This window comes from Gymnoscopelus braueri (assembly GCF_963280865.1).
Source record: "Gymnoscopelus braueri genome assembly, chromosome: 14".
NCBI lineage: Eukaryota > Metazoa > Chordata > Actinopteri > Myctophiformes > Myctophidae > Gymnoscopelus > Gymnoscopelus braueri.
Window position 1 is genome coordinate 35,489,033 of NC_137619.1, and position 13,021 is coordinate 35,502,053.

The window sequence follows — 13,021 nt, forward strand, 5'->3', positions numbered from 1 at the left end:
CATTGCACTGTACAGTAGGTCCAGGAACGTTCAGCTCTGCATCCGCCATCATTCTGGACTCCAACAACTGGTTGTGGCTGCTGGTGCTGCTGTTTTGTTGTTGCATCACACTCTGACCCCTACTTTGTCTTGTTTGACACGTTTATGCTGATGTCATGCTAAGGTTGCACTAAGGTTTAAAGCCTGATTTATACTTAGTTCCAAAAATAGCTGATCTGCAAGCTCACAACGCATTGCAGTGACGTATTGTAAGCATGCAGTTCGGCAATTTTTGCTGCGCGACATTGCGTGTAACAAAGTAGTCAAGACAAGTCTTAGGATTGTTGGAATGGCAAATGTGTTTGTTTGCCCTGGATGTATAAACTTGTACTGGCTTCACAAGTCCCTCCCTTATGTTCTTGATTTGGTAAAGTGGTTTAACGGAGGGGTCAGTGGCTCTGACTGGCTATCGCTGTTGTCAGTCACTCGTTGTCTGGCCAACCTGTGAAGCCAAGGATGACAGTCTCCCAAAGACTCATGGGTAACGTAGTTCTGATGTTACCTGGTTGCTTGCCATTACAAACTGCTTCTTAGCCTGCTTAGTCTGAATGTGTCAGACTAAGATCACTGCACCACTATGCACATCACCGTATGGTACTAACTGCCAGGGATCCTGAGACCTAACCTTCAGCTACTTGTGGTGAGAAGGCGGCAGTGAGACTCTCTGGTCAGCCTTGTATCATCATTGCATCTCCGGCAAACAGGGCACATGGACTGAGGCTTAACTGAAAGCAACATGACAAGCAAAGCTTTGTCATGTGTGATGATGAACATGCACTAACTTGTATTCACGCTGCATGCAGCTCATTGCAGAACACAAACTAATTGTGTTTGTTTAATTGCTGTTACAATGGCTACTTGGCTTTTATTTACAAAATCACTTTGCAATCTTAACATTTTAATGTCTTTGGATAACAATGTTTTCATGATGTGTTTTGAGTTTTGACCATGCTAAACAAACTTTGTTGGGTTATTATTGAATAAACTAGTTCAAGATGTCTCAGCCAATGAGGTACACGGCAAAATCCTGAGTGAGGACCCATAAGTGCCCGCAAGGCAAGAGTTAATTGTTCCACTATCAGGGATAAATTAACACTGCACTCAGGATTTTACTGTGAATGTTTCCAGTGTATTCTGAAAGGACTTGTCCAATACTTCAATCGTAGGGAAATGACATCATCGCAGCAGCCAAGCGGATGGCTCTGCTAATGGCCGAAATGTCTCGACTGGTGCGTGGTGGGAGCGGGAACAAGCGAGCGTTGATTCAGTGTGCCAAGGACATCGCCAAGGCCTCTGATGAGGTGACGAGGCTGGCCAAAGAAGTGGCAAAGCAGTGCACCGACAGACGCATCAGAACAAACCTGCTTCAGGTATAAACATATGCGCACACACTCCCGCAGCGGTTTACTGAAATAATGGTACATGACATTAGGCCTGCAACTATCGATCACTATCTTAGCGATTATTCTATTGATAACCTTTTTATTAATCGAATAAATGGAGAAGTATGTTTTTTAATTTGTATACAAAAACGAATCGATGCAAAAACTTCTAATTTACTCATTTACTTATTTTTCATAGTCAACTAAATTGATTAGTATGAATAGCCACTTAAGCCCTATCGCACAAAAATAACAAACAATGCCGATCTACAAGCTCACAAAAAGTGAGCTTCTAAATATTTTATTGAAATATATATTTTTAATAATTGATTGGTTTTATTAACTGTTGCACTCCTACTGTACAAGACATGGACACAATGATTGCAAAACACCTTCTAACATGTAATAACCCATATTTGTCTTAACGAAGGTGTGTGAGCGCATCCCTACTATCAGCACTCAGTTGAAGATTCTCTCCACCGTCAAAGCCACCATGCTGGGACGAACCAACATCAGTGAAGAAGAGTCAGAACAGGTAAACATAAACAATGACAAGTCAATGACACATGGCATTACACAACCATGTTGTTGGCCAAGTGCAATCACACTGCTCTTCATGTATACACGAAAACACAATCAAAGGATGATAAGAAATCGTTGCTGTCGGGTGGAAACCAAAAATGTTACTTTTCAGCATTCAAATTCAAAAATATATTTTTGCTACTTTTGTATAACAAAGTAGGGCATTCATTTACGAAAAAAACATAAAAATGTAAAATACAGAGATAAGAGGTTTCTGCCCGATAGCAACTAAATGCAAATACAATCCAGCGGTCCAGCGGTTTGTGAGATTAGCTACGGACAGCGACAGACAGACACACAGACACACACACACACACACACACACACTCTATCTCTCTCTCATACTGTAGGTGGCTAGCCTCTTGCAGAGCCATACTAAAAATAATTTAACAAATCTGATCGCAGTGAGTTATACTGTATATAACGTCGCTATCCTTGCTGTCTAGGCCACAGATATGTTGGTCCACAACGCCCAGAACCTGATGCAATCGGTGAAGGAGACTGTCAGAGAAGCAGAGGCAGCGTCTATCAAGATACGCACGGACGCAGGATTCACCCTGCGCTGGGTCCGCAAGACCCCCTGGTACCAGTAGACCAACCAGGTTTGCTCAGACTGGCCACTCCTTGAGCCTGAAACCAACCAACGACCATTTCCAACAACGGTAGCACACGACAACCTCGTTGTTGGTGATAACAAGTGATCGTACAAACACACAAACACCTCCCGGAAGAGGAGGGTCTTGTCACCTGGTGGGTTCCATACATCCTTCCTACTGTCATTTGGATGTGTAACGTCAGGGATTGTGTCACGTGGTACCATGTCGGAGTGAGTCCGTCCAGATCCCGCTCTATGCCACTGGTTCCCAGGTCTGTAACTCTGAGAGTGTACGAATGGAACCAAATGATCCATTTGGTCCCAGTTGTACACTCTCAGAGTTAAATTAACATTGAGGATTTTACAGTGTAGATTGGGCCAGAGATAAGAACTGTATCAAATGGGGTCCGTGGCCTAATGGGGGTCCTTGAAATCAAAAGGGTTGAGAATGACTGCGCTACGCCTCCCTTTATCTGTATGAATGGTCTTACGTAGGCTAATCAGAGACAACATATATATTTTTGGTATTTTGGGTTGCAAGAGTTTATCCAAATCCCAGGTATATATTTTTTGCATGAAAACGTTTTCTATTTTCTAAAGGTGAATTATGACATAAAGAGGTAAACTCTCAGAGGACCTTTACTTTTGGTTCAGTTTTATCCGTCAGAGTTTCTTAATGTCTATTGTATATATTTGTTTTATCATCGACAACACTCAGTTTAACTCGCTGATTTTGCCACTCGTGTATGTAGCCTTTTTCCTGGCTGATCGCTCACACAAGCTCTCCTCTTTTCATGTTTACTTTTATTGATAACATTGTTCTTAATGGGAGATTGGTCAGAAAACTGAAAGGTGACACAACACACCGGAAGCTGCTGTTTGTCAGGTGATTTCTTTGTTTTCATTTGAATTGAAGGACTGAAGGTTGTGAATGTGAATGATGGTGGGTTGAAAATACTGTATAAAACCTTTTCAAAAGTCCATTATGCAATATTTATTATTACACAATATTGAAAAGATAGTCAACAAAATAAGGTTTTTACTTCGATGCTAAAGATTTGCCATTTCTGCAAAAAGAGTGTTTCACCTGACAGCATAGAAATGCATTAGGAGATGGTTACATTTGTGTTCTATATAAGTGTATGTTGTATTATGTACCATTTTATTTAAAGATTCACTATGAAAAATGCCAAAGGATGTGTTTTACATTATCGTAAGCTTCATGAATGGATTTCTTGAAACATCCATAAAAGACAGGCTAATACAGAAGAGAGCAACGTAAAGGAGTGTGGTTTGTTGTCAAGTGGGGATCATGGGTATCATGGGGAGTCCGGTGCACCTGTGATGGATTGAGTTGATTACCTGTCAGGCTTTAAAAGGCAGTCAATCAGCACTATTTGTTATTTGTCTTACAAGAAAAACACTCATTTTTCCTTGTGTCCAATAATTATGCTTCAGTGAATTTGATTTATTGTGTGCAGCTTCAGTTATTTCACAGAATCTTTTTTTAACTAAACTAAATTAAACTTAGAAAGCTAGTCTACTCAGACCAGTTTAGCTCCAGCAAGTTTGTCACAATTCTGTGTACTGTAGTAAGACAAAAAACTGGAATATTGGGCTGATTAATGTCTTTTAAGCACTTGAGCCCTATTTTGTACTTTGTCGATTAGCCCAATTAATTCCAGGTGCTTACTGCTGCTAGCAGAGCATGCTCCTCTTCCAGCTAATGACAAACCAGAGATACTCTGCAGTCTTGAGGTTTATCATTTTCTAGCAGAAACTATGAATTGTTTTTATTCTGCTTTCATTATTTAAATGTACTGCTGAACTTCTGACCAATCTCTGTAACAGTTGAACTGTTCACTTTAGGACTTTTTCATAAATGATCAAAGCCAATGATCTTTTTTTGACAACCAACAGCCCTCTCTGGAACCTTCTCCGTGTGTTTAGTAGTCTGGATGCTGTCAAGTATTCTTTAGAGGATTTCCAAGAGACCTCTGTGGTTTGTGAATAATGTGAAACTTGGTGTGATATGGTGGCATGGCTTATGCCACTCTGACTCTGAACAACACTGTTAAAGCACCTTGAAAACAGCTAATAGCAGTTATACAGTTTGAGTATCGGTGATAATTAGATCTTTCTTGAACGTAGTCTAAACGAATACATTTAAAAAATATTATTTTCTTAAGATGTCAGTGTTCCAAGCAACAAAGATTTGGATGATGGCCTCAGCAGGTTTCGTGGAGCTGTGGAGAATCCTCCTCACGTGAGAAACAGTATTAGCAGTGGTGGGCTGTCACCATGGTAGTTAACTTAAGCTCTCCTTAAAAATGTTAAGAAATGTTCTAATGCTCTACAAGCTCGAAGATCAGCAATTTTCTAAATATTTTTGAACATTTTCACCTCTAATGACGTGCTCAAAATACAATAGGGACGCCAGGGTTAACGCCAGTGGTTAAGGGCAGCGCTTTGGCTGCTGTGGCACAGATTTGTTTACTGCAATTTATTTATGTAATTATAGCCTACAGAGCATGTAGCAGTCACTGAGCCCTTGACTAAGACTGAGAGGGACACGGTGTGATGGTGCGTGCACTCAATGTTTCACACCCTGAATGTATTATGTATAATAAGTTATAGCCCTGCCAACACATCTGCTGTGCCTTGGATTAATAAAAGGACAATAATGAAGGCTCTGGCTTGGTCATTACAAAGAAATGCTTTAACCTGGAATGGAGTGTTGGCTGAAAAAGAGCACACGGTGACATCACATACACACAAAGCTTTATAATTTCAACAAGATACAGATTCTACTTAATGACTTCATACTTTAGGGAGTAAAACTTTTCACTTTTAGATAAGGGATTGTGCAAATACTGTGTAGAGTGAAAGGACTTAACACTCTTTAAGAGTGCTTTTTCTTAACTAGATTGCCCGGAACCGTGTCAAGTATAACCAGCTAAACTTAGCAATGATTCAACTATATACACTATTCCTTAAAACCTTTTAAGCCTATCTGTGTGTAGTTGACCGGGGTCCCACAGTACTCTATTTGGTTCTCTCTTTTTTCCCTCTCCACAACAATTCCTCCGCGAAAATAGATGATCTACAAGCTCACAACACATCGTGTTGCGAGGTGTTTTGAACTTGTTAGATCGGCTATTTTTGCTGAACGTTTGCCCCAGAATAGGAATGCTAGGGTTCATGTGATTAACCATTCTTAATAAAAATTAAAAAAACACCAACAATCATTTTCAGAGGTTGAACAGCATGCAGATATTTATATTTCACCTTGGCCAAATTTAGCCAGTAGACACTAAACAAACTCTGAGGCCTCCTTGGTGTACTCTTGATAGTAAGCTGTATGTTGCACTTTAACACACATGAAAAGGCCACAAGTAGGAGTGAATGTATACATAAACACTTGCATTTAAGAATCTCTGACTCCCATAACACATACTGCAGCCACTCAGTGAATACTTAAGACATTCAATTCTCTAAAAAATAAACTTCATATGTATAAAACTGTATTTTTAAGTTATGCTACAATGTGTAAAAACGTTTGCAAAAACTGACTTCTTATCTGGCTGATTATGCTCAGGCAGCAAGCAAGAGAGGATTTCCAAGGCATGTAGGTGTTACTGTGTCATACTGTGTCACATACTGTGACACAGTATGTAGACCGCAAGTCCTGAGTGTCCCTTATGAGGTCATATCGTGACATTTATGGCAACACTCAGAACAGCGCTTCATCCAAAAACTGGATATGTGGTCCGAAAAAGAGGAGGAATGGTTTGCAGCATACAAAAACCAAACATCAATAGTTATGCTGCATTCACACTAGTGGCAACAAAGCAACAGGCTACAAGTCATTTTCAATGGAAGGCTGCAAAAAGAAGCTAAACAAAACAAAAAAAGTTTAGCAGGCTTCAGCCTTTTTCTGCGCTCCTATGACGCAGTGAAGCATTCATAAATAATGCCCCCCATTCTCTCCCCAGAATTCCAGCTCTGTTCTGTAAAAGGAATAAAAATGAATTCTTACCATTAACCAAGTTCCCTGTGCTATTTTACCCTTTTCATTTATGCAGTGTGGCTTGAGCAACACTTCAAGTGTGACTCTGCAGCAAAGTAGCTGACCACGCTTGGCTGTTTTGTAGTTTCTGTCACTGCTAGTGTGAAGGCAGCATTAGCACTTCATTATTAAATGCACAAGCAATACTGGTTATTAAGGCTTCCCTTTACAGGTCAAACAACACCATTCATTCAAATATAATGTTATACACATAATAAATAACAATTAAGCAATTAATACCAGTGAGCTGGCGGATATGAAAGGCTCGTCATAAACCAGGCCCATATTTGGCACGTTGAATTGTTGTCTTTGGTGTTTGTCTCTACTTATGTCCTCACTTGGAATTTCCCTGCTTTAGTCATATATTTGACCCCTTTAAAAGGTTTGTACTTCTCTCCGTACATATCAAGACGATTCACCTTCAGTCCTGGAACAAAGGTTAGAGAAGACACCGATGTCAGCAATGTCATAAAATACAGAATTTCAGTGTCAAACCTTAAAGGGTAAGACCACTTTGGTAGAGGTTTGGGTTGTGTACGGTAGTTACCTTGCCATGATGTAACTCCAAAGGTGGGAAAGAAATAAAAAATAATTGCTCCATTGATTAGAAATTGATAATTCAAAATATGCTCCTCATTGACTTACAACATTGTATGGTAAAACAGCTCTCAAAGTCACTCTTTTAGCACATAAACAAACGCAAACAAAGTTGATTCAGACAATATAGAACATCACCAAACCCAGTACTGTTTTTTTTAATAAAAATGTCAACTGCCTGTTGATTTTGCTATTTTGAATAAGTAGAAAACCTGGACTGGATCCGCGGATCCGGATCCAGATCTTCAAATAGTAAAATCAACAGGAAGTTGACATTTTTATTAAAAAAACAAACAGTACTGGGTTTGGTGATGTTCTATATTGCCTGAATCAGCTATGTTTGGGTTCATTTATGTGCTAAAAGAGTGACTTTGAGAGCTGTTTTACCGTACAATGTAAGCCAATGAGGAGCATATTTTGAATTATCAATTTCTAATCAATGGAGCAATATTTTTTTATTTCTTGCCCACCTTTGGGGTTACATCATGGCAAGGTAACTACACAACCCAAACCTCTACCAAAGTGGTCTTAACCTTTAAGTTGTCCTACCTTACAACACTGCAGAAATGCTACATAAGGTGGTAATGTTAACACCCCACAATTTTTGAAGGTCTTTGAAAGTTTTCACCTATGACATGCTCAATTAGGCCAGGTTGAAAGTGGTTAATGTAATGTTGTACAATTCCAAAAGACTTACTTTATTATTATTTGTTATTACTATTACAAATAAGACAGGGCAAGGCAACTTTATTTGTCCAGCATATTTCAACATCAAGGCAATTCAAAGTGCTTTACACAACATTAAGATCATTAAGACCAGGCAAAAGAAATAAGGTAGGGGCTTTGGAGAGCTGTAAAGACAAACTATTGTTTAAGTTGAAGGTCAACGGGTACCTGATATGGCCAGCTGCTGTATCTTCAAGTTAATGTTGAGTGAGGGGTTTTCCTCAGGTTTGGGGGCTCCTGACTGCAGACTCAGGCCGCCTTTCAGGTTAGGGAGCTTCTGCGGGTTCAGTTTGCCAATGTCCCACACCAGCACCTATCACAACAAAGATCACCATAATGCACTCCATTTTAACCACTTAAACCCCAGCAAGCCCCAGATCGCTCACAACGTGTCACGCTGCGACGCGTTGTGAGCTTGTCGATCGGCTATTTTCAGCAAAAGCTTTCTCCATTGGGGTCCCCATTGGGGTCCGATGCCAATTCTGATTTTGGAGAGTCCTAGACCACAGATTACCGACATCTTGACCAATATTTTGTACAAAATTCGCTAAATCTTGAAACAAATTTGGGGGACTTTTTACGCCTTTATTTTAGAGAGGGATAGGGTAAGCAGGCTGACAGGAAATGGGGAGAGAGATGGGGGGTGACACGCAGCAAAGATTGTCGGGATGGGGAGTCGAACCCGCGACACGCTGTCAGGCATTGCAGCCTAGGGTGCCTGGACCGTCACGCTACGGGCCCAGGCCGAAAAAAACATATATTTGGTTAAACTTTCTATTTGAGAACATTAAAACGTATAAGCAAACAAATAAATACAGATAACTTTTTGTTAGATCAAACTTTTAAATTAAGTACAACTGCTGCTTAGCTGCCGATACCAATGTCGTCAAAAAAAAGTCAAATAATGGCCGATATATCGGTCGTGCTCTAGTTTACATTGTCCTATCACTGACTAATAGCTACAGTACCTTAGTGGCGGAGTCGTAGTTGTAGTTCCCTTGTGTGGCTGTGAGGTTGGCACTTAACACAGCTTTAGGCATGTGGATGGTTATCATTAGCCCCTCCACCGGCTTTCCCATGGTCTGTTTGGGTCCAACAGTGAGATCGAGGCGTCCACAGGGACCGCTGTCAAAGAAGCTGATGCTCTGCTTTACATACACTGGGATGGCCACAAGACTGAGAGGGGAGACGAAAAAAAACACCAATTCTTTATCAACTGTGTGTTCAAGGAACAATGAAGCTCTATAATCAGTTGAGGCTTTTTTTCAGATTGCAGTCAAATCCAATTTGTTTCTCAAATACGACCGTCTGCACTGTTGTTTGCAACTGATTGGATTTGTGTATTCAGACATTGTCGACCTATTTGCGTTGGTTGCTAATGGTAACGGTGTGGTAATGGCGTAATGACATAGGCATGAGTAATGCTTGATATTTATACTCTGTTGAATATGCACTGAAAATAGACGATCTACAAGCTCACTAAGTGTTGCATGACTCGCACCGCGATTTCAGTAAGTGACAACGTCATAGGACGAAGTATAGTTTCAGTGTCCAATGTCCAGACTGAGACACATCATTAAAAAGCTGATTTGAATCGCATTTCAAACCACCAAGGAATGTGGTTTAAATTTAATCTGTTTCCATGTGGTTTTTCGCTGTTCAAAGTAGGTTAAAAAATCTGATTCCAATCGGGAGAGGCCAAAAATCAGCTGGTTTTGGGCTGCCCGTCTGATAGCCTAAGTGATCACATGCCAACATTTAAAACCTTGTTGAAAAGCCCATTAACATTTCCACAATTTTACAGTCATGCATTCCACAGCCAAGACACTCCTCGGAGGACAACGTGTACCAAAAGCTGTTGCCAAATGCCAACTAACACAATTAACATTCACATCTAGTCTTACTTCTGGCGATAATTCATATTTGCCACGACACAATGCCACACACGACTCAAAATTCAAAATGAACTTTGTCAATGCCATAATTGCCCATCTGCTGCTCCCAGCATGAACTTCTTCCTGGGTTTGAAAACCTTAACTGAGTGCACAACTAGTTCTCATGTGTACTGTATCTGTGTACCATATCATGACCTATTATGCATGGGTTCAAATCCTGTTCATGACCTGCTGTGACGTATGAGTGGGATTTGAACTTGTGAACTTACTTCTGTGCGCTGACGTGATAAGTCATGAGCGTGAAGTTTCCATCTGGGGGGACGAATGAGAGGACACGCTCAGACTCCCAGCGCTTGTACCGCACACAAGGATGGAAACTCACGTCATCAAGGAGACGAGGATTCTGCAGGTAAAGATCAAGATGTGATTTATTTGAACACACAGTTAAGTGTCCATAAAAGGGGGCCAAGAGGAAAGTAACCCACCATAAACGAAAGCGTTAGGTCAGGCATCCCGGTGAGTTTAACGCAGGCCTCGATCGCACCCTGGATCTCTGCAAACACTGTAGTACCTGTACACAGAGTGCCGTTAATTGAACAAAGCAGTTAGCTACATTTGAATACAGCTAATCATCCTGAATCTCTGAAGGTAATTTTACATCTAAGGATCATGTGTCTCATCTGTACCTGATTTGTCCAGAATGGCATCTATTTCCTCTATCACATCAAAATATGCCTCATTATTAGTGTATTTCACTCCAGCCCGCCTCCATGGAACAGTTGACAACTGACCAGTTGGTAATGTTTCCCCAACATGACTACTACCTGCAAAAGAAAAATACATACAGTACATGTGTAAAAAGGTTATGTTCTCATGAATGATTTGGGGGTAAAACTGACATGAACTTTTAACAGTGGTACAGGTAGTGTTCTGAGGTGAACCTGTTTACCTGTGAGTGTATTGACGACTGTTCGCAGGATATTGGGAGGCCTAATCATCTCTTTGAGGACATTGGATTCAGTTGCCAGAGGAAACCCATTGTCCAGCATCTCCTCTAGTAGCTCATAGACTACCACCACATTGTCCTTGATAACCACCTCAGAGCATTCTCCAAAGTAGTCCTGGAAATGACATGCCCTGTTATTGATGATAATAAACTGACTGATGATAATAAACATACTCACCAACCGTTTTTATCTAGCAGCAATTAGACTGCTGAACAAGAGCTAGGTCTGGTGCCACTGCACTGACTGAACCGAAATGTGTTTTAAAGGGACTCCTTTTATATACGTACATTCATGACCCTTATTCATTATGCACAGTCACATAGGAGGCATTCCATTTATTTATTATGCAGATTAGTCATATATTATGCACTTTATGCCCCCCTCTCTTTTATGACTCTCTATCCAGCTTTTAACTGCAATGATGAGCCTGCAGCCCTGCATAACTAAGAATTTCACCCACCTTACTTGTAATGTGATGTGACAATAAAGATGATTCTGATTCTGATCATTGTTGCAGAGATAGGTGCAACCAGAGTGTATATTTATATATTCATATCAGTGCCCAGTGCAAAACCACTCTTATTCCTTAGAACATGATTGGGTTGAAGATCAGTTGCCAGTATAAGTATGGTGAGAGCCGGGTGCCAGGGATCCTTTAGGATTTTAGCAATTCCGGTTCCTCAACGATTCCCTCTTATCAGTCTGATTCCTTAACGGTTCCCTTTAACGATTCCTATAGGGGTTTCCAAATGGACCCTTGGAGGTCTAACTTTGAGAGGGTACAAATGGAACGAAATGGACCCTCTCAGAGTTATGGTGGTCCTTGAAATTAAAAAGTTTGTGAACCACTAGTATGTAATTGTATAGCAGACGTGAAGTCCAAATACCAGCTCTGACAGTGTGATCAAAACGGTTCCGGAAAACGGTTCCAAATGTGATGGAACCGATTCCGGTTCCTCAATGTTGGATCCGGTTCCTTCGGTTCCGGATCCCAAACCAACGTCAGGCCTGTATGTCTGACTTATAACAAAGTTAGAACAATGACTTTCCACAGACCTGGAACATCTCCGCTACTCTGTGCAGGAACTCTATCACAAACAGCGGAGGGACTTCAGTCTGGATGACGGCAAGGAAGAACAGCTTGTCTCTGTATATACTGATAAGGTAATGGTGTGGCGTCTGAAGCACAGGTGGGACATTCTCTGGCTCCACTGCCTTCTCCTTTGCCTCGAAGAAGTAATCACACACACTCCGGCTGATGACACTTTTCCAGTGTTTCTCCAGGAAGATGTCTCCCGAATGATTAATCAGAAACAGACTGTGGATCATCTCAACTGGGAAGGAGAAACAATGAAGTGGTTTGTATGTCAACAATGAGGTTTTATTATGGAGTTAATGTGAGAGAGCAAGAATGTGTGAGTGAGAACATGCATGTCAGGGGGAGAAGGGGGGAAGAGAGAGAGAAAGAGAAATAGGTTTACTACTTAGCCTGTATGCATTGAAAACACACTTTGATTGATTGATTGAATACAGTTTGCAAATAGTAGCCTACAGTGGTACGATTATACAATGGTGCTAATTCTGCTAAATAAAAGGATAACAAGTATTCAAAGTATCTATCAAACACAAAAAAGCCCTGGCTTATTTCCATTGTGGTCTTGCGTATTCAATTCATAGAGACATTTAAATACATACAATAATATACAATATATCCTAGTAGACATCATCAACACCAATAGCAATAAAACATATATGTACAGTAAATGGATAGTTGGGGGTGGGGTCATTTCTGGTGCAAAGTTTAGACGTTAATCAGACCAGTTACCAAATTTGAATAGAAACTATGTGTAAATATTGTCACCTGTCTACTGTTTGTCTAAAGTGCTGGCAAACAGAAATGTAGCCTCCAGCTCAAGCTGAGATTCGGAAACTCTTCAATAACTAGATCGAATATTAAAAGTAACATGTAATCCGTCAGAGTCCGACCACTTTCAAAGCCCTCAATGGCAACAATTCGGCCATCAAACTGGACAGTATGTATATTTTAAATAATGCATCCAAGTTTTACCTGTTGGACTCTCGCCTGTGACAGGAATGTAACTTTATTTGTGGCAAAAAAAATATGGCAG

At 40.6% G+C, this 13,021-nt stretch overlaps 2 protein-coding genes across 6 annotated transcripts in view; one reads left to right on the forward strand and one right to left on the reverse strand.

Annotated features, from left to right (window-relative positions):
• LOC308100749 (vinculin-like) overlaps positions 1 to 3,674 on the forward strand; it is a 44,514-nt gene extending 40,840 nt beyond the window's left edge. For 4 of the 5 annotated variants that reach the window (XM_080449838.1, XM_080449840.1, XM_080449839.1 and 1 more), the window contains 3 exons: positions 1,206 to 1,409; positions 1,852 to 1,956; positions 2,450 to 3,674. In XM_080449838.1, coding sequence (XP_080305964.1) covers positions 1,206 to 1,409; positions 1,852 to 1,956; positions 2,450 to 2,596 — 456 coding nt within the window. In that variant the 3' untranslated portion in view covers positions 2,597 to 3,674. The remainder of the gene's footprint in view (positions 1 to 1,205; positions 1,410 to 1,851; positions 1,957 to 2,449) is intronic. The other variant, XR_013934455.1, reaches the window with a different exon arrangement.
• A 1,737-nt stretch (positions 3,675 to 5,411) lies between these two features.
• Positions 5,412 to 12,987, reverse strand: ap3m1 (adaptor related protein complex 3 subunit mu 1). Its single transcript, XM_080449875.1, has 9 exons — positions 12,961 to 12,987; positions 11,949 to 12,226; positions 10,835 to 11,006; positions 10,572 to 10,709; positions 10,371 to 10,456; positions 10,155 to 10,288; positions 8,959 to 9,166; positions 8,159 to 8,303; positions 5,412 to 7,094 (listed from the first exon to the last, which is right to left on the reverse strand). Exons 2-9 carry the CDS (start codon positions 12,219 to 12,221, stop codon positions 6,994 to 6,996), a joined length of 1,257 nt encoding a protein of 418 aa, XP_080306001.1. The 5' UTR covers positions 12,222 to 12,226; positions 12,961 to 12,987; the 3' UTR covers positions 5,412 to 6,993.
• Positions 12,988 to 13,021: the final 34 nt, after the last annotated feature.